The 22,277-nt window shown below is 38.7% G+C and overlaps 1 protein-coding gene across 2 annotated transcripts; it reads left to right on the forward strand.

Annotated features, from left to right (window-relative positions):
- The first annotated feature begins 9,345 nt into the window (after positions 1-9,345).
- LOC113079117 (UDP-glucuronosyltransferase 2B31-like) lies at positions 9,346-13,632 on the forward strand. Of its 2 annotated transcripts, XM_026251318.1 has the most exons (3): positions 9,894-9,936; positions 11,439-11,497; positions 12,041-13,632. In XM_026251318.1, the coding sequence occupies exon 3, from the start codon at positions 12,052-12,054 to the stop codon at positions 13,630-13,632; it is 1,581 nt and encodes a 526-aa protein (XP_026107103.1). In that variant the 5' UTR covers positions 9,894-9,936; positions 11,439-11,497; positions 12,041-12,051. The 2 variants fall into 2 exon arrangements, with proteins under 2 accessions (XP_026107104.1, XP_026107103.1); XM_026251319.1 differs by lacking the exon at positions 11,439-11,497 and having other exon boundaries at positions 9,346-9,936.
- Positions 13,633-22,277: the final 8,645 nt, after the last annotated feature.

Below are 22,277 nucleotides of genomic sequence, written 5' to 3' on the forward strand. Positions count from 1 at the left end.
ATTAGGCTGCCATTTCCACTCTTTCAAAATATGAATAAAAACTAGGACATAAAAGCTCACAAAAAACGAGTATATAAGTAGTGAGTGACTGAGCAATACTAACTAATGAACTGAAATGAGTCTGAAATGTAGGGCCAAGATCAGATATGCTGGAATCAAAGCTGATATTTACTTTACCAGAAATAATAATAATAATAAAAAAAAGAATGTTTTTGTCTTGTAAATATGGGAAGATAATATAGAATGTTTGCTTATGTAAACATGGAATAAACATTAATTCACAGCCCTAGACTCATCTTTACTTTGCAACATCCACAGAAATAGTTTATTGAAAACTGAGGAGTCAGTCCAACCGAGTGTATTTCTTCAATGAAAATGAAGCTCCAGCTACTTTAAAATAACAATATGACTGAACTATTGTATTTCATTATTATCTTTCGGATCCTGAGAGGAACCTGTATGCAAACTATATGTAATAAGGACATTTTGTTCCTTGTATTCAAATAAAGCTGTGAAACCGTAATACAGAGGACAGTTCAGTGTGTGAGAGGAACGAGGTGAGTTTATATTAATGCTCTATCAATAACTAATCAGTTCTTAACTCTAAGTTCGGTCATCATAGACATGCAAAATCATATTTCAGCTTAAATATGTATTGATGCATATTCAAATGTAGGAGCTATTTTCTGCAGCAACTGTAGAGCCACAAACATGATATTTCATCAGCCTCAGTTCAGTCCTGTGATAGCGGTCAGCTCAAACCAGTGGAGCACTGGAATCTGCGGATGCTTTGATGACTGCAATGTCTGTGAGTGTCAAGTGACTTTTATTGCTTATTATGTTTTGCTTTATCACAAGCTGTGGTTCATTAAATAATTGATCTGTATTTGTATTTGCTTCTTTCCAGGCTGCTTCGCCATGTGGTGTCCCCTCTGCTTTATTTGTTCCACCGCATCAGATTTTGGGGAGTTTTGCTGTCTGCCCATGATTGATAATTGTGCCTGCACCCCTCCGGTGTCTATGGCACTGCGGGCTTCTGTGAGAAATCGATATGGCATACAGGTATGTGTCGTGCAAAAAAGTACCAAAACGTTCTGTTATTGTTTTTAGACATATATATCCCATCAATACCATTGTGATTTGGACATGGTATTCTTTTTATATACTAACGTTTATGAATTTCCTGGGCTCTCACATTGTATCAAAGGTTTGGAGTGAGATTACATCTGTAGGGGGAGGAGCTACTCAATTATTTACATCAGCGGCCCTTAGGCCACGCCCACGGGATTTGTTTAATTTTTGGTTATGTCTATTCTAAAGTCAACCTAAAATGAAAGACAATAGAAAAATAAAAGTTCACTATCTTCAACTGTTATGTTACTAAAGGTACATTTATCACAAACACTATGAATGTATTCGCTGCAGCTACATTTACAGGATCACGTGAATAATTAAGCAAAGTACTTCTTTTACTTTATTTGACATGACAAATTTATATGGTAATATGGTTTCTAAAAAAAACTGTTATTAAAACATTCATCAGAAAATGAGAGACCATCTACAAAAAGTTAAGGATTATTAATATTGACTAAGTTTTTTGGCCTGGTTCTAATAAGAGCATCTGGAGATTTGGTTTAGTTCCTGAACTGCACATGTGTAACACACTAAATATAACTATAAAAAATAAATGAATATTGCTGATGATAATATTTAGTATCTCTTTATTTAGCTAGTTAAAAAAGAAAGAAAGTAACAAAAAAAATAATAAAGTGTGATAATGCTATTATGTTTTAAAATAAAAAGGGAGTATGAAATAAAAATATAATTATTTGATAGTAGACTTAAAAAATACAATGCTAAAATTGACCCTTTTGATCATTTTTAAACTTTTATTTTGCTTTTATTTTTGGCACTGCTGATTGAAGAGCATCAGTGAATAAACAGCATTGGATAACTTATGCTTTCAGTTGATAGAAATCTTATTATGTTAAACAACACACAGTCAAACTGAAGGTACATACACACATTGCTGTAAATAATATCTTCTGGTAATGTTTTTTTATCATTACGCAACCACCATGCATTGGTTTTAGTCTCTATATATTTAAAATGTTAAAAATATGTATGTAAAAAATTAACTGCCCACATTTTATACATCCCTGAATATTTTGGGGCTCATAATAATTAAGGAAAAATGTGTCTGGGCTTTGCTTTTTCTCAGATCAACAAGAGTACACTTAATTAAACATTTCTGAGCAACTAATCATGATTTGCTTCTTTACAGGGCGGGTTGGCGTCAGACTGCATGTATGTGACCTTTTGCAACATTTGCTCCTGGTGCCAAATTGCAAGAGAATTAAAAAGACGAAGTACAAATCACATGGTGGTTAATGCTCAACCTGCGGTCTTAGCAATTCCCTCAGTGGTGGTTTCCGCCCCAAAACCTGTTGTAACAACACAGGTTACAACAACAGTGGGTTAACTGAAGATCTCATCAGATTAACCCACCGTGGAAGTTGCTTGAGATTTTCCATTGATGGATGAAGTGATTTATTTTATATATATATATACTGTATATATACTGTTGGAGTTGGACATTGACTCTGGAGACCATATATCATTGTATACATACATACATAACCAAGTTTTTATGCTTTTGGCAGCTTGCCTTCTCTTTTAAAAGTCTCACCGCAGCAAACAAGCCTAAATATGTGAGATCTTTCCAAGATAAGTAATCTACAAGTGGTTTGTATTGTATCTTAATTAGATGATTTAGCAGCTTGGAATTTTTGTTCTTTTTTTTTTTTTTTTGGACCATTTAAGACTTCTTCATGTGTCTAAGTTGAAGACATGTGTTGATTTCTTCTTGCTCACTTGGCTCTGAAAATAAGTTTGAGGAAAAAATGCGAAGGTTAACCATGATAAAAGTTGTACGCAGCAATTTTAAACATAAAATAAAATCCTAATTCCGTTTACCTCTTTGAGTGTCAAAATAACACTGGATATTTGAACTTAAACCAACTGCAGGAAAACAAAGTATTCTGGTCAGCCAGCTTAACACTTCAAAGTCTTCAAGGATTATTTAAACAATTTTGTTCGCAGTGTTTATAAAAAAAAAAAAAAAACAATCGCAATGCACAGCACAAAATTCGTTTGAAAAACTGATTTCAAGATTTTTAGGCTGGATATTTTATTTGGATGTTTGTTTCCATTTATTGATATTTAAAGTCAATTACTTGAAAGTCAGTTTCTTGAATTTGTTTTGTTTTTCTAAATCTTTGGCAACAAAAATAAATAAATAAAGACTGTTTTTTTTTAGTATAAATACATTTTTATTTATTTATTTATTATTTTTAAGCATTAATACATTTGAGTGAGTGTTAATGCTAAAAACAAGGTAAAACTATTTGATGAAGATAAAAACCGATCTCAGAATGTACACAATGTACTGTATATTTAGCAGGTAGATTTAAGGATGTTTATTTATTTTTGCTGGAAAAGGACAAAATATATTTTGCAGCGTTCAGTCCTTTGACGTTTCTGCAGAATGCATGTTCACAATTCTGATTGGCCTTACATAGTTCAGTCCACTTCCTGGGAGAGCTACCATAGTCTGGATGTGGTAACAATTCTTGTAAATGTTATTATAGCAAGTTCTGTTTTTCTCTGTAAGTTTCTTTAGGGAATCTTTGCAAAAGAGTGAGTGAGAGAATGCAGGATTAGAAGATTTTTATTTTATTTTTGGTAGTCATTGATCCAGATTTCCAAATCAGTACTGCAAGAATGTATTGCTTCCAAATATTTAATAAAAATCACATGAACATTTCTGCATTTGATTGTATTGTTTTAAAAAACTTTTTTAAAATGATGGTTGTTGGTTGCAATCATAATCTCTGTATTTATATAAGTCGTGTTATTATAATTGTAATGGTGTAAACCAAAGTGACCATTTGAAATCAAATGAATTTAAGGTAATAAATGCATGAAATGAACCTGAAGTACAAACTGTGAACAGAAAAGCAACCTTAAGAATGTCTGTACATGAATGAATACATGCATTTCACTCTAAGAGTAACCCATACAAACTGTATTCTGGCAAACAAAGCCTTGTGTGAGCGGAGATAGCCCTCCTTTGACCCTCCTTTTCTTACGTGCCCAAATTTTGCCGCATGATTCAGTGCAGAACCTAAAACTTCAAAAAGGGGCAACTAAGGATCTTGGTAAACCGTGATCTCTGGGTGTTTGCACTTTGTGGTGAAGTCTGTGTGTTTCGCGTCTTAGTTTGTGGGCGTCTCCGTTAATTGTCATCAGCAGCAGCTGTCACCCATTACTCATTCCCTATATATTGGCTTGTCTCACGTCATGTGTTTGTGAGATCGTTGTTTAATGTCACTTACCCTGTTTGTTTGGCTTCAGTGTTGCCTGCGTTTGGATGTCCGTGTTTTCCCAGAACCTCATCCACTCTACGCACTTCCAATCAGCTACATACACTTACCTTTGGCTCTATTCCCCGCAGTTCCTGTGCCATACTCTCCTGCTGCCTTCTCACCGTCATCATCCGGATTCCTCACCACCTCACCACCATCTTGGATTGTTGTCTTCCCAGCATCATTGTCTTTTTCCTGTTTGTTTATTTATTTTCATTAAATCGTCTAACTCGCTATTGTTTCCAGTCCTTCCTTCACCCCACCGTCACAGAACGATCTCAACCAATATGGAAGCAGTGAGCGCCAACACCCTCACGGACTTTATGCACCACAGTGTGAAAGGAATGGATCAGCAGCAGGAGAGCATCTCGAACACCGGACGCGCTGTCCAAGCGCTGGTGGCACAGGTGTCCGAGCTCACCCAGCAGATCCATCAGCTCACCTCTCCCACTACGCCCATCGCACCGCCTGCGCCACCCGTCTCCCGGAAGACCCCCCAGGATCACTTCCGGACAGAACGGCGCCTGAAAGCTACTCCGGTGAGCCAGCCTTTTGCAGAACTTTCTTGAATAAATGTTCTATGCATTTCGCTTTGCTGCCCCGCACCTTCTCCACCGAGGAATCCAAAGTGGCGTTTACGCTCACGTTACTGTCTGGCAAGGCCGCCCTATTGGGGAGGGCAGAGTGGGAAAATCAACATCTGTGTTGTGCCTCTTTCCACGCCCTCTCGGAGGAGATGAGGAGGGTATTCGATCGAGCTGCGGCCGGCAGGGAGGCCGCTCACCAGCTCTCTGAACTTCGTCAAGGCACGTCATCTGTCACGGATTACTCCATCGAATTCCGTACCCTGGCGGCCGCGTGCCAGTGGAACGAGGCCACGCAGTGGGATCGATTCCTGCATGGGTTATCCGACCGTGTTCAAAAGGAGATCTACCTCCTCGAGCTGCCACCCACACTTAGCGGATTCATCGACTTGGCCTTACGAGTTGATGCACGGATTAACTGCCTGGGTCGCCAGCCTAGTCCAACGCGTCATACCATCTCTCCAGCTAGGGGGTGCTCGAGTCGAGAGAACGCGGTCGGTCCCGTCGATGACCACGAGGCCATGCAGGTGGATAGAGCTCGGCTGTCCCGGAGGTAGAGGGAACGGCGGAGATCCCAAGGACTATGTTTATACTGTGGAGGCTCAGAACACAACATCTACTCATGCCCGGTAAAAGAGCCAGCCCGGTAGTAAACTTGAGGCTACTATCGGGTGGGATCTCCGCTGGGAAGTCCTCAACGACATCATCGACCCTCCTTCCGGTGAAACTGCGGTGGAAGAATCACTCTCACGAATGTCACACCCTTCTGGACTCCGGAGCCGAAGGTAATTTCATTGATTCTTCCTCTTTCTATTCCTGAGAGGGAGGCCATGGAGAAATACATTTCTGATTCCTTAGAGTCTGGGTTCATCCGTCCTTCCTCTTCTCCAGCGGGGCCGGGATTCTTTTTTGTGGGTAAGAAGGATTGTTCTCTGCGACCTTGCATTGATTACCGAGAGCTGAACAACATCACGATAAAGAACACCTATCCATTACCACTCATGTCTTCAGCTTTCGAGAGGTTGCAGGGAGCATCCGTATTCACAAAATTGGATTTACGTAATGCTTATCATTTGGTCCGCATCAGGAAGGGGGATGAATGGAAAACCGCCTTTAATACCCCTAGAGGGCACTTTGAATACTTGGTGATGCCGTTCGGGCTCTCCAACTCGCCTGGGGTTTTCCAAGCACTCATTAATGACGTGTTGAGAGATATGGTAGATCAGTTTATATATGTTTACCTGGATGACATACTGATTTTTTCTTCATCTCTCCAGGAACACTTTCAACACGTCAGACGAGTGCTCCAGAGGTTATTTGAGAATGGGCTTTTTGTCAAGGCGGAGAAATGCATATTCCATGCACAGTCTGTTCCCTTCCCAGGATATATCATCTCGTCCGTGGGAATACGTATGGACCCTGACAAGGTTAAGGCTATGATAGATTGGCCATCTCCAGATTCCCGTAAGGCCCTACAGCGGTTTCTGGGGTTCGCCAATTTCTATCTGCGTTTCATTCGCAATTTCAGCCAACTAGCCTCACCTCTGACAGCCTTGACCTCTCCCAGTACTCCGTTCAGGTGGTCGCTAACCTCAAAAGCCGCTTTGTTTAGGCTCCCATCCTTGTGGCCCCTGATCCCACACAGCAGTTCGTGGTGGAGGTTGATGCGTCATAGGTGGGGGTAGGAGCAGTGTTGTCCCAACGTGCTGCTTCGGATGATAAGGGACATCCTTGCGCGTTTTTCTCTCATCGATTATCTCCTGCTGAATGTAATTATGACATTGGCAATAGAGAGTTGTTGGCCGTCAAATTAGCATTAGAGGAGTGGCGTCACTGGCTGGAAGGTTCAGGGGTACCTTTTATTGTTTGGACCGATCATAAGAATTTAGAGTACATTATAACTGCCAAAAGACTCAATTCCAGGCAGGCTCGGTGGGCACTTTTTTTTCGGTCGCTTTGAGTTTACTTTATCGTACCCCCCAGGTTCCAGGAATGTCAAGCCCGATTCTTTATCACGTCTTTTTGATCCCTCCGCCCGCCCGGTGACTCCCGAGTATATTTTACCTGAGAAGTTAGTGGTTTCAGCACTCATATGGGAGGTCAAGTCGAAGGTCAAGACGGCCTTACAAGGGGTAGCGCCTCCGTCCGGTTGTCCACCGAACCGTTTATTTGTGCCGGAGGAGTTAAGGTCAGAGGTTGTCCAGTGGGGTCATTGTTCTAATGTAGCTTCTCACCCAGGGATAAGTAGAACTAATGGGTTGGTTAAACAACGATTCTGGTGGCCACGTATGGCTCGTTACGTCCGCGATTTTGTTTTGGCTTGCTCGGTTTGCACCAGTGGTAAGTCATCTAACCGGCCTCCTGATGGGATTCTTCAACCGCTGTCTGTCCCTTCGAGACCCTGGTCCCACATCGCACTAGATTTTGTTACCGCTCTCCCGCCCTCTAATGGCATGACGGTCGTTTTGACCGTAGTGGACCGGTTCTCGAAGGTGGCACATTTCATTCCCTTGCCCAAATTACCTACAGCCAAGGAGACAGCGGTCACTGTCCTACATCACGTCTTTCGGCTTCATGGCCTCCCGGTAGACGTGGTTTCTGACAGGGGATCTCAATTCATATCCAAATTTTGGAAAGAGTTTTGTAAAGTGCTACAAGCGTTAGCTTGTCTTCGGGTTATCATCCCCAAAGTAACGGACAGTCTGAGCGAGCCAACCAAGATTTAGAGAGGACGTTGCGATGTTTGGTCTCCAAGAATCCTTCTTCCTGGAGTCAACTCTCTATGGTGGAGTACGCCCACAATTCGTTGTCAGTGACAGCTACGGGCCTTTCTCTGTTTCAGTGCAGTTTAGGTTACCAGCCACCAGTTTTTCCCAGTTTGGAATCTGAAGTCGCGGTCCCCTCCGCTCACGCGTTTGTCCAGAGGTGCAACCGCACCTGGACCAGAGCCCGCAAGACTCTGCTCCGGGTGAGGGAGTGCACTAAGGCCAAGGCTGATCACCACCGGTCAAAGCCTCCCGTTTACATCGTGGGTCAAAAGGTGTGGCTTTCTACTAGTAACATTCCTCTGCGTTCTGTCTCTAATAAATTAGCTCCCAAATTTATTGGGCCGTTTACTATCACCAAGATCATTAGTCCGGTGACAGTCCGGTGACAGTCTGCCTCAAACTACCTCCAGCGTATAGGAGGATACACAAGGCATTTTGGTAAAGGATTAATAGGGTGTTTGAGGCCATCTGTTCTGCTGAACGAGGATATTTGCGCTCCAGATCCACAGTGACAGGACAGACAGATGAAGAAAGTAACCCAGTCGGAGGAGCTGGAGGGGAGGTGGGATTTAGGAAAGAAAGAGATAGGGACAAGTTCCTAACAGTAAGGGCTTGGCCATCAAGGATGAGACAGATATCTTGTACTGAACACTGAAGTACTCCAGAGCAAGATCTGGAGATTGACACACGGTACAGAGTGTCCAGTATCATTCGTTCCAGCTCACAAATGGATTATTATCTACAAACACGAACAGGTTATTCCATGAGGGATAGATGCGGAACGAATCAAAAACAAAAATGCATTCATTCTGATTTGAAATTAACTTTTTTTTTCCTAAGGTGCTGTCAGAAATGCTTATTGGTCAACATTAAGATATTTGCATTGTATTGGTTTTATGGTAAACTCTTACTGTTTATGTAGCTGATGTATGTCGATTCATACTGTTTTATTTATTTGTTTATTTTATATATTATGTATTTGTAATGTAAAACAAATTAGAATATTATTAAGATTTGATAAAATACCAAAAAATTAATACAATTATGTGCTATTATAACCATGTCTTGTGTATATGTGAAATGCCTTTCATGTGTCCAAAATTAAACCCGTGTTTTATGCACGTATTAATCCGCCTACTCCGGTTCCCCACGCCACCGCATCTCGTAGATGGGGAACCGACTTATTCGGTTAATCGTATTCTGGACTCGAGATGGAGGGGACGTGGATTCCAGTACCTGGTGGAATGGGAAGGTTACGGTCCGGAGAAGAGGAGTTGGGTACCTGCTAGGGACATATTGGATCACTCCCTTATTGATCAATACAATCAGCAGGTAGGCCCTTCTGGGAACTCCAAGAGGAGCTCTTGGGGGGGGGGGGGTGTACTGTCACGGTTGGTAAACCGTGATCTCTGGGTGTTTGCACTTTGTGGTGAAGTCTGTGTGTTTCGCGTCTGCACTGATTAGTTTGTGGGCGTCTCCGTTAATTGTCATCAGCAGCAGCTGTCACCCATTACTCATTCTCTATATATTGGCTTGTCTCACGTCTTGTGTTTGTGAGATCGTTGTTTAATGTCGCTTCCCCTGTTTGTTTGGCTTCAGTGTTGTCTGCGTTTGGATGTCCGTGTTTTCCCAGAACCTCATCCACTCTACGCACTTCCAATCAGCTACAAACACTTACCTTCGGCTCTATTCCCCGTAGTTCCTGTGCCATACTCTCCTGCTGCCTTCTCACCGTCATCATCCGGATTCCTCACCACCTCACCACCATCTTGGATTGTTGTCTTCCCAGCATCATTGTCTTTTTCCTGTTTGTTTATTTATTTTCATTAAATCGTCTAACTCGCTATTGTTTCCAGTCCTTCCTTCGCCCCACCGTCACAGGATAAATGAAGAAGTTTCCTCTTCTTCTCTCGGATTGAAAGCTGATCCAAATCTTTGACCACAGGCCACTTTAGATCTCGGATTACAAAGTAGATGAAGCAGGTTTGGCAAAGGCAGGTGGTTTGCCTGTTTTAGCGTGTCTTATACAGTGTGGCTGGACATGATCATATCTGTGTTGAGTGCATCGGTATAAATTTGGGAAATCCAAAACTTGTTTTGGCAGTGTTTGCACCAGACAGCCGGCGCATCGACTGAATTGGCGGAGTCGTACAAAAGGTAAAGTAAAGCTTTACCCACATATGTTTTAGTTCATATACTGCTAATGCCTTAACCTCCTGAGAACCAGAAATATACAGCTTTGTAAATTTAGAATTTTTATCATGTCATTACTTTGTTTAGAGCATAAGAAAATGGCACAAAAAAAATCATATGTTACGCTATGTCCTCCATGACTCCGTTTTCTAAAAATAAATAATGACAAGAATAGATATGAAAAGGCAAAAACAATGTTTGTTTGTTTTTTTCTAAATCAATAGATTTTTAGTTTTCAGGATTTTTTCTATACCAAACTTTGTTTAAGGATGGTTCTAAAGTATGTAATAAAATATAAAACAAAATAATTTGATATACCATTTTGATTTATGCAATATGTGTTTAAAAATCCCATAAACTACTTTTCCCATTAAGCACAATATTATCTATGCACTGTTTCTAATTTGCATATTAAAGTGCTGTTGGGACAGCATGTTGGAAAAAGAAGTTTAATAATTGTAATAAGTGTAAATTAAACAGATTTTCATAGTAATATCTAATATTTCATAAGAATATTGATACAGATTGGCCAGATTTTCATAGTAATATCTAATATTTCATAAGAATATTGTTTCCCTATCCAATTATTTTGTCTTCAAAATGCATAATGAACATGCGTTTAATCCTCTCGTCCTCTACAGTGGACATGTATGAATTATATCTTGTTTCATAACAGGCATATTTTGATTTAAAGCCCAACGTAACATTTTCCTGAGATGTTGATTTATGACAAACAATTTTAAAATTAATCAGATTTTTTAATTATAATTACAAAATGTTATCCTATATCAAAAAGGATGTACAAAATTATTACTAAATTAATGTCAGCTATTTTTAAAAACCAAGGAGAGGGAGTGTTCAAGGTGAAACATCCGGTTATTTGGGTTCTCTGGAAAGTACTGAATGTGCTCTTTACAGGACATCCAGACTAAAACTGTGACATGTGAGGTCTGATGATTTCATGTGTTATCATAATGTTTCAAATGTTAATTCCTCTACTGGCACAAGGCATGATGTAACTTGTTGAAAAGCCTGTTGAAGGCGTTTTTTGTTTTTTTTTGGTAAAGGATTAATAGGGTGTTTGAGGCCATCTGTTCTGCTGAAGGAGGATTGTTTGCGCTCCAGATCCACAGTGACAGGACAGACAGATGAAGAGAGTAACCCAGTCGGAGGAGCTGGAGGGGAGGTGGGATTTAGGAAAGAAAGAGATAGGGACAAGTTCCTAACAGTAAGGGCTTGGCCATCAAGGATGAGACAGATATCTTGTTCTGAACACTGAAGTACTCCAGAGCAAGATCTGGAGATTGACACACGGTACAGAGTGTCCAGTATCATTCGTTCCAGCTCACAAATGGATTATGATCTACAAACACGAACCGGTTATTCCAGGAGGGATAGATGCGGAACGAATCAAAAACAAAAATGCATTCATTCTGATTTGAAATTAATGTTTTTTTTTTCCTAAGGTGCTGTCAGAAATGCTTATTGGTCAACATTAAGATATTTGCATTGTATTGGTTGTATGGTAAGCTCTTACTGTTTATGTAGCTGATGTATGTCGATTCATACTGTTTTATTTATTTATTTATTTAATATATAATTGTATTTTTAATGTAAAACAAATTAGAATATTATTAGGATTTAATAAAATACCAAAAAAAAATTAATACAATTATGTGCGATTATAACCATGTCTTGTGTATATGTGAAATGTCGATCACGCTTTATTTTAAGGTCCAATTCTCACTATTAACTAACTATTAACTATGATTTTGCCTGAATTATATAACTCCTTATTTGCTGCTTATTAATAGTTTATAAGGTAGTTGTTAAGTTTAGGGTATTGGGTAGGATTATGGATGTCATGCATTATATGTACTTTATAAGCACTAATAAACAGCCAATATGTTAATAATAGACATGCTAATAAGCAACTAGTTATTAGTGTGAATTGGACCCTATACTAAAGTGCTACTGAAATGTCTATGTGTTTATTTTGGAATAAAATGCCCTGATGAAATATTTATAAACATCTTGTGCTCTCATTTCTTGTTTGGTTTTTTTTCAGCTTTCTGAAAGATGAAGTCCAAACAGCTATCTTCACTCACTGGTCTTCTCTTTGTGATTTGCTGCTGTCATGGTGGGAATATCCTGGTGTGGCCCGAGGATTGTAGCCACTGGGTGAACATGAAAGTCATTTTGAGAAACCTCCACAGCCACAGTCATAGCCTTACCGTGGTGCGTTCCTCTAAAAGTTGGTATATCCAAGAAAATACTTCCCTTTACAGCACCATCACAGTCGACCCAATGGAGACCGAAGATGTGGGCTCTGACTACTTCATGACGTTGATAGAGAGGGCACTGGAGCTGCAGAGGATGTCGCCTTTCTTCCGTTTCTTGGGACAGCAGAAAGATATCGCCAATGTGCTGAAGGTGTTTCACAATGGAGCGCTTCAAATGATTTCTGCCGTTTTGGACGATGTAGGACTTGTCAAACGCTTGCGAGAAGCTAAGTTTGATCTGGTGTTAACAGATCCTGCATTCCCAGCCGGTGTCCTGTTAGCCAAATTCCTCCAACTCCCCATGGTTTACAATGTACGTTGGCTAAATGCAGGGGATGCTCACATGCAAATTGCACCCTCTCCTCCGTCCTATGTCCCATTGTACAATTCATTGCTCCACGACCAAATGAACTTCCTACAGCGGACGGAAAATTTCCTATGGTATCTGATTAGCGTTTTCAAGGAGCGATGCATCATCGTGCCAATTTACAGTGAACTGCTTGAGCGCCATTTCCCTCCCGGCGCTGATCTTTTGTCAATGCAGCAATCTGCTGACATTTGGTTGATGAGAATGGACTTTGTTTTCGAGTTTCCACGGCCCTCCATGCCTAACGTGGTCTACATTGGTGGCTTTCAATGTCAGCCGCCTCAAGCACTTCCTGCAGAGCTGGAAGAGTTTATGCAGAGCTCCGGGGAGCATGGCGTTGTCATCATGTCCTTGGGAACAGTAGTCAGCGCTCTTCCTACAGCGATCACAGAGGCCATTGCTACAGCTTTTGCTGAGATCCCTCAGAAAGTCTTGTGGCGCTACCACGGGGAACGACCCTCAACTCTGGGAAACAACACTTTACTTCAAGAGTGGTTTCCTCAGAATGATCTACTAGGCCATCCAAAGACTCGTGCGTTTGTCACTCATGGGGGCACCAATGGTATGTACGAAGCTATTTACCATGGAGTTCCCGTCTTAGCTTTGCCGCTCCTCTTCGACCAGTTTGACAATGTTCTGCGACTGCAGGTTCGAGGTGCGGCTCGAGTTCTTCAGGTCGCAACACTTACATCGCAAGAATTCCTTGAAGCCCTCAAAGATGTCCTCGAGAACCCGCTGTACCGAAGCAGCGTCCGCAAACTATCCGAGCTGCACCGCGATCAACCCTTGACTCCCCTTGAAAGAGCCACTTTTTGGATCGAGTATGTTATCAGACACAAAGGAGCAGCTCACCTTCGTCCAGAGGGGAATAACTTGCCTTGGTACTCTTATCATAGCTTAGATGTGTTGGCTTTTCTGCTGACATTCATTGTGATTGCTCTTTTGACCTCAGTATATGTCTGCAAGCTTTTGTGTTGCAGGAAGTCAATCAAAAAGAGGAAGGTGGAATGAATCAAGCTTGAACATTTGATATGTTCTTTTTGAAGAGCTGATGAAACACTGAATTAAATGCAGCAGACCAATATTATTCTTATTTTTCATATATAATTATGTTACAAAAGATGTACTGCTTAAGTCATTCCTGTAGCATGGTGCTAGCAACACCAAGGTCATTGGTTTTATTTCCAGGGAAAGCTTGAACTGATTAAATGTGTATGCAATGTGATTTGCTTTGGATATAAGTCTATCAAATGCATGAATGTACTAAAATGTGAATGGAAAAGCTCTCTTTTGGTGAACCTGAGTTTGTTTTATTAATATGACTATGGAATGTTGTTAAACAATACTTTAGGATTCTCAGTACCAGTTTCTTATTTTATGGTTACGACTAATCAAACTCATGTAAATTCAATAATGAAGTATAGCAATCTTTGTACTTTTTTTGTTTGCATTAAATTCTTACAAACTGTATGATGTTCTTTTTATTTTTTCCTCAACACTTTCTATGTTCATAAATCAACGTAATAGAAGCCGACAACATGTATTTTCATGTCAGCCTTGATATTGTTCCCTCTCCTACTGTGAATGCGTTTTAAATCATCAATAAAGGTTCAAGCGGCAACTTCTTTGCTTGTTTCAGTCCTAATCCACCTCCTGGTATTTCTTACCTCAGGTCATGAATTCTTTCCTGCTTTTATTCATTTACCACATGTTCACATCTGCAGAAAAAAAGCCTCTACTGTTGGAATCAGCAGCATTCTTAATGCTCTTAACAAACATGCATGTTTAAAAATAAATCATTTAATTTATGCATGCAAGGTATGCATCACAAAACCAAAATTTCTCTAGGATTACTGGCATTTAAAACTTCTACTGTTTGGGAACTTTGCTTTTACATTGATTAGATGCACCATTCAAAATTTCAGTGCAGGTCGGTAAGCGCGGGGTAGAGGGGTGATCACAGGGGACATGGAAACAACTATAAGGGTGTTACAGCTTGTCTCTCAGGGGTCCTTCCATCTGAAAGAACAGCCTGGACTCTCTCATATCTTAGCCTCACATAATAGCCAGCAGGCAGGAGGGTGTTTTTATTCTGAAGGAGAAAGGCTTCAGGATGTTGCTGCTCAAAAACAGTAGAAGTGGCCTCGTGCTGGGGAAAATGATCAAAAAGCCCCTGGTCAGACAAGGCAGAACTTTCCGCTCTACTGCATACACAGGTTCATGCACATGTGGTGGAGCTAGACATGCAGAAGACACTCTCCAGACCTACACGAGGTGAGAATATTTATCATGGGCGGCATGCAGTGGCTCAGTGGTTCATGTAGGTTGTCTACAAACCTGAAGGTTGGTTATTCAATCCCCGGCTCCACCTGACTAAGTGTTGAAGTGTCCTTGAGCAAGACACGTAACCCCAGCTGCTCCCGACGAGCTGGATGGCGCCTTGAATGGCTGACACCGCAGTCTGGCAACTTGTAAAGCGCTTTGGATGGCCATGGGGTCTGTTGAAAGCGCTATATAATTGCAGTCTATTTACCATTACCTTTTTAAGGAATATAAGCACAGGTTCTGGAACAACAGGTGTTTTGTCTGGTAATTGCTGTGGAGTCTCATGACAGACATTTATTTCATAGTAAAACGGTATCGTGTGACATCTACTCAGGTTGCTTAACCATTGTCTGAGGTTGCTGGGAGGAGTGGTTCGGTTGAACATGTATAATGAACATTTAGAAGATTCAAATGTCGTGGACAAGACATGCTTCTGAGTAAGTTAACATTCATCTATATGTCAAAGAACAACTGGAGATGAAAAGTATTATATTTTTGTCTGATGTTGAGTTTTCTCATGTTATGTTTGATATTAATATTTAGCATGGTTTGTCTGAATAAAAAAAAATTTAAGTGAATTTAGACATTACAACATAAAAAAAATACAAAATATGTTTTTGAAGTAATTTTTATTGCATTTATTTGCTGTATTTATATGATTAAAATACAGTAATTTATTCCTGTGATGGCAAAGCTAAATACTTCAGTCGTCAGTGTTTCATGATTCATGCTGATTTGCTGCTCAATAAACATTTATTTTCTATATCTAGTTTTTCTTTATAAAATGTATGTTATGAATGTTAAAAAACAGCTGTTTAATCGTTTTGGGAAAACATAATTGTTTTATTTATTTATTTGTTTTATTCTTTGATGTATAAAATGTTATATATACACAACATTTAATTGAAATAGAAATCTTTGGTAACAATGTACAAGTCTTTAATGTCACTTTTGATCATTTTAATGTGCTCTACCTTGCTAAATAAAAGTATTAATTTCTAAAAATACAAAAGTCTTACTGACCCCAAACTTGTGAATGGTAGTGAATATTAATTTATTAAACATGACATTTTAAATGTTGTTCAGTTCTTAGTGTTTTCAAAGTTTCACTCGGTGTGTTAGATGATGGCAAAGGTAATGCCTTCTCAATGTACCAAAGTGATAATTTTTTAATTCGATGATAAATCGATGATAATAAATCTTGACTGTCAGGGCTGCGCTTCATGAATCCGCTCACGTGATGCGCGCGTCCTTCAAACCATTCCGAACAGAAGCGATGCGCGCGACTCGATGAGGGAGAGGAAGCGGCCAGAAGAAAGAGTGACCTGTATCAACATCACTGACCAGTTCAGGGCTTCAGGTGCGGGTCAGGTCCATCTGGAAATACGCTATACACTGTAAAAAACAAAATAAATTAAAACAATTAATAAAACATTTTAGGTTTTACAGACTTAACTTAAATTCACAATAAAAAAGGTATTTAACTAACTGATGTAATGTTAATAAACCAGGCATATTAAAGTACTAATATCTGTTTTGAACCATTGTAAAACTAAAAACAGGTGGTGATGAGAAAGTCACATGATGAATCAAAGCTCATCACAAACAGCTCTTCCACAAACTGAGAAGGGATTTATACAGTGTTATTCACAGAAACACTAAACACACATTATATTAAAATAATGCAAAAAAAAAAAAAAAAAACATTAATTAAACAACTTTAGATGTAAGATAAAACCCTAATGTACACAACTGATAAGAAAAGAACTAATAAGAAACATATTATTTCAGCGAAAAAACATGAAATATGAAGTTTAGACACTTTAGAAATTGTTTTTTAATACAATACTAGTCAAAAGGTTTTGATCTGAAAGATTTTCAATGTTTTTAAAGAAGTCTCTTCTGCTCATCAAGCCTTCATTTATTTAATCCAAAATACAGCAAAACAATAATATTGTGAAAATCTTTTATTCAAATGTAATTTATTCCTTATATATATAATTATTATGCTTTAAACAACAGATACAGACAATATAAAGACTGGAGGAATGATGCTGAAAATACAGCTTTGATCACAGAAATACATTACATTTTAAAATTATATTCCATTCGAAAGCGGTTATTTTAAATAGTACAAATATTACACAATATTACTGCTCTAATTGTACATTGTATCAGATAAATGCAGGCTTGGAGAGCAGAAGATACTTCTTTAAAAAAAACATTTTCAGATAAAAAAATTGTCTGAATATTTGTATGAAATATAGGTTTATTAAATCTAGGGTATTTAAGTAATTTTAAGATAAATAACCTTCTTTGCTAACACACTGAAATGAGGTGAATGTTTTCAACAAGGTGGACACAGTTCTGTAGACCTGCTGGTGAGGAAGTGACAGGAAAGAAAATAAAAGGGTGGGGGTGGGGGTGGGGGGGGGTGCAGAAATATTGGGGAAAATGTAGAAAAGAAAGTGAAGGTGCAGTGCAAGAGAGAACCTTTATTATTTTCCATGGCCCCAGACTCAGGATTTAGACCTTTTTATGTGATGGCCATACAAATAAAAGGGTTGTCTTTTTTTCAGAAGTTGTTGTGGATGTATAGACTATATACAGGAAATGTAGTGAATTATACCTTTGGGGTACAACAGCTTGTCACTGGAACAGGACCTTTAAAAAGACTAAGAAAATAATGCTCCTTTTAGTCCAAATATAACAATTTCTTTAAAAATTCTGTTCACTTGTGCATTGCACCTCTTCTACATTGAGCATATTTTTAACTTCTAAATATAATGTATTTATATTTTTATGGGGAGCAGGGGGTCATGAGGTCATTGTCGGGGCGAAGCTAGTCTCAGCCTCAGACGTCACACACCTGGATCACTGGCTAAACATCTGATGCATACGGCACACTTTACTGGAAACACTTCAGGAGTTTCAAAGTCCTCATCTGATTGGTTGAATTCCACAGAATTTCCAGAAGACGTGTGTTGCATTTATTAACCGTCCACTTAGAAACAAAGATGCCAATGGCACCAAACCCCCTCTAATGGAAGAAGAAAGCCATCATGTTTATAACTGTGTCAGTGAGCATTTATCAGGATCCACCAAACGCTAGATTAGTATGTGAGATATGTCAAGATTGTGGCTTAGAGATTTACACACTGGTCTGTTATTGTGACATGTCCACGCCCATAAACATGACGTGGCACAAAATTAAATGTGATTGGTTGCATATGGCCTCTCGGGGCGGTCCTTGGCCATTTAAAGCAGCCAGGGTTCCCAGAGCTTCTGCCGTCAGACATATATTACATAGTTCATTTTATTATTATTTCTTAGAAATGTATGAATATTATTAATCAGCCAAATCAATCTGGTGCAACCAAAATGCAAAAAAAAAAAAAAATACAAAAAATAAAACAGGAAGTGATATCACAGGGAGGGCATCTGTTGACCCCGTGTGTTAAGGTCAACAAGTCTTTTAAAATTACTTATTGACAAGATAGGGATAGTTTAGGTTGTAAAATGATGTATATGTATAAATAATTAATAATTTAAAAAACATTTTAAAATGGTTTTAAAAATAAGAAGTGCACATGTATTATTCATTCATGGTGTAAAGTATATATTTTCATGTTTTACTTCTGTATTTGATGTGTGTGTGTGTGTGTGTGTGTGATATATCAGGACACAACTCTGTATAATGACATGGGTATGACACAGGTATTACAAGGAGAGGGTTTCTTATGAGAACATAACCCATGTCCCCATTTTTCAAAACGCTTATAAATCATACAGAATGAGTTTTTTTGAGAAAGTAAAAATGCACAAAGTTTCCTGTGAGGGTTAGGGTTAGGTGTAGGGTTGGTGTAGGGCCATAGAATATACAGTTTGTACAGTATAAAAACCATTACGCCTATGGGATGAACCCACTTTACACAAAAACAAACGTGTGTGTGTGTGTATGTGTGTGTGTGTGTGTGTGTGTGTGTGTTTGTGTGTGTGGTTTTAATTTTATAGTATAAGATATAGTATAAAAAGTTTTTTAAACCCTGTGAAACCAACATGAATACTGAGAGTACAAGTACATTTCTGAGAACTTGGCACGTGTGATTTCGAATCTTTATTATCGCAGACGCTCTAATTTGTCATTGACTCCACCTGCATTGTTTACCTTAGAAAAAACTTTTAACCAGCCCGTATTTATTGGCACATTAGTAACATGTTGTCTCAGCACACAGGCCTAGGAATGAATTAGCATGCCATGAAAAATGCCACTCCACAGATGACAAACACTGATACAGCGTCTGTCTCTTTAAAGGAATGTACTGTAAACACAATCATAACTAAATCATGCATAACCTTTTGGCCTTTCTGTCCTCTTATTGACAGTCAGATACACCTCTGCTCGAATCGGTCTGACTCTATGAAACTCCCCGTCTGTCGCGGATCACGAACGCCGCAGGATTCTCACAACCCTGGTTGTCATCACTGTCATCTTCATTGTCATTTTTGGTTCTTATCACCTGGTGGTCGGCTACAGATTTGTTACCCTGCTTCTCACAGAAAGTGAACAAGACCAGTGTGCGTTGGAAATGTCTCTCTACCTTTACTATCAGATCTGCTATGGACTCAACACCCTTCTAGACCCTCTTTTCTACATCTTTCTTTGTTACGATGCTCGTCAAGGGCTTCTCTGCCCGTGCACCAGGGATCACGAGTAACATATTGTCCCAAAAGTCGCCTCAACCACAGTGCAGATGTGTAGCTGTCTCATACAGATGCTAATCAGAGTTGGAGTCTTTGTTAATGTCTTATCAGGCTGAGATTTGACAAATGACCTGTCTCCACTATGACAACATCAGTGATGTCCTTAAGACACGGCTGGTATGAAGCAGTGGCACTGTGAGTAAGAACCACACGTGTAAGAGCCTCAGCATCTCTCAGACGGCCTGAGGAGATTCTAATGCATTGCCTGTATTGCTTGAAATGCTTTATTATTATGTCTGTACTGAGTTCAGGCGTAATAACACTGGCATTCGAAAGTTTGGGGTTATTAAGATGTTTTAAGTCACCTATGCTCTTGTCTCTTATGCTCAACGAGACTGAATTTATCTGATGAAAAAAATACAATAAAAACAGCAATATTGTTAGAAAAACGTATATATTTTTAAGTCTATTTTAATGTATGTTCATTTATTTCTGTAACTGCAAAGCTGAATTTTCAGCAGCCGTTACTCCATGTGTCACATGATCCTTTAGAAACTGTCCTAATGTGCGGATTTGGTGCTCAAGAAACTTTTTTTATTTGTTATTGTCAATGTTAAAAACAGTTTTTGCTGCTTAATATTTTTGTGGAAACCACGATGGTCAGTTTTCAGGATAATTTGATTAATGTGTGTTTAACCTGTTGACTGTCACTCACATTTTTGAACATAGACTTGAAAGTGCATGATCCAAACCATTTTTATAAATCATGACTGAAAACATTTTGTAACATGATTTTGATGGTAATGCAGTGTTTGATTTTAAAATGGGTTTCAAAGGATGGATTTTGAGATTTTAAGTTTTCAAGTGATATATAATTTCTGATGATTTATAAAGTTTGATCTTTTCTAAAGAAAAAGGCAACAAAGAAGACTTATTTTTTTGACAAAGGTCAGAACTCCTGTTATGATCTAGGTTTTTGAGGTGCACTCTTGCCATAAATTAATCTATTACATTTCCTACATAATTTTTCAAAATAAAGATTGGTAAAATATCTATTTCGGAGTCTTAGACATCTCCAACGATATATAGTTTGTCATGATTAAATTAGGATTTAATTGTAATATGTAAACGTAGGTGCAGTGACAGTTAACAGGTTAAAAAGACAACGTTTATTTGCAATAGAAATGTATTGTAACATTGTAAAAGTCTTTACTTGCTTGTTTCCACCTTGGGAGAAAAAAAGGAAATTGCCACTTATCTCATATTTCATACTTTTTTCTCAAAATCTTGAGTTTAAATCTTACAATTTACACTTGTTTCTCCAAACAAACAAGAGGCGGAAGTGTTAGATTAAAAGTTGCCTTTTTATTTTTATTCTGTGGCTGATACAAGCTAAAGGAACTGCGAAATATAAAATCAGAGAAAAATCTGAAACTGTGAGAAAGAGTTGTAACTTGCATTTCTGACTTTTCTTACCTGTGAAATCTGAAAAAAAAGTCAGAATTGTAAGATAAAAATTAGGATAAATAATAATAATTAAATAAAAAATCCTTAACAGCCAAAGATCCTGGATCACAGCGAGTCAGAGACTAGAGCAAAGGTCAAACTCTTCTGAAATGGTTTTAAGCATTTCCAAAACAGGTCTGACACCTACTGGAGGATATATGCAAAGGCGGGATCTGATCAGATTCTGCTTTGACTTTATGAATGTAACTACATGCCTACAGTGAGACTGCATGTGCTTGCTTTGGATGCATTTATACTAGTGGGCTGAAATGTATGCAGCTATCATACGTTCACCTCCGCAAGAAACTGTCTATATTCAGAACAGAAGAATGATGTACTGCTTACTGTGCAGTGTATGGCACCTACTCTTTTTAAAATAGATTGTCAAACACAGTATGAGAATACAACAATAAGCACTTATAAACAGGAGTGTGCTGCATTGTTTTATACACTTCTGGTTCGATTGTCACACTGAAAATGAAAGCTCACATTAGGTGCATAAGTGAATAGTATAGTGAAGTAAATGTTTTCAGTTCCCAGTTAATAAGGGGCATTTTACATTAAAAATGCACATATTGAGTTATGTGCATTCATATGGTGCTATCTAACAATCCAAAAATGATGTTTTTCTGTGCCTCTGGAAAGATTAGTCCCATGCCATTTACAGCCCAAATAACTGGCTCGAAACAAAAACCTGATGCCAGACATAAGGAAAGATGGCGGATTTCCAAATCAGTGTCTGCTGTATATACAATAATAACACTGAGTACCTTTAAAATATGTACTAGAATGTATAATACAATCTTTTCAATTTATATGTTCCTTGCAAAAAAAAATCTATTTCAATTTTGTCACAGCTGGTTTTAATATACCGCTATTGAATGGATGGCAATAGAGAAATATGCTATTTAGGCCCAGATGGTGTAGTTACTGTTGAAAAACCTAATCTTCAAAGCTGTACCTAAATGCAAGACCACTTGACCAAATCAACAAGCGTTGATTAATCCTTCATTTATAAATGCACTCAATGCCGATGCTCGTTGGATGAAAAAGGATGTAATTCAATTTGCTTTATTCCACTTTAGCTCAAGATATTTTCTCTAGTTTCTACTATTATCACC

Source organism: Carassius auratus, unplaced genomic scaffold (assembly GCF_003368295.1).
Source record: "Carassius auratus strain Wakin unplaced genomic scaffold, ASM336829v1 scaf_tig00027223, whole genome shotgun sequence".
Taxonomy (NCBI): domain Eukaryota; kingdom Metazoa; phylum Chordata; class Actinopteri; order Cypriniformes; family Cyprinidae; genus Carassius; species Carassius auratus.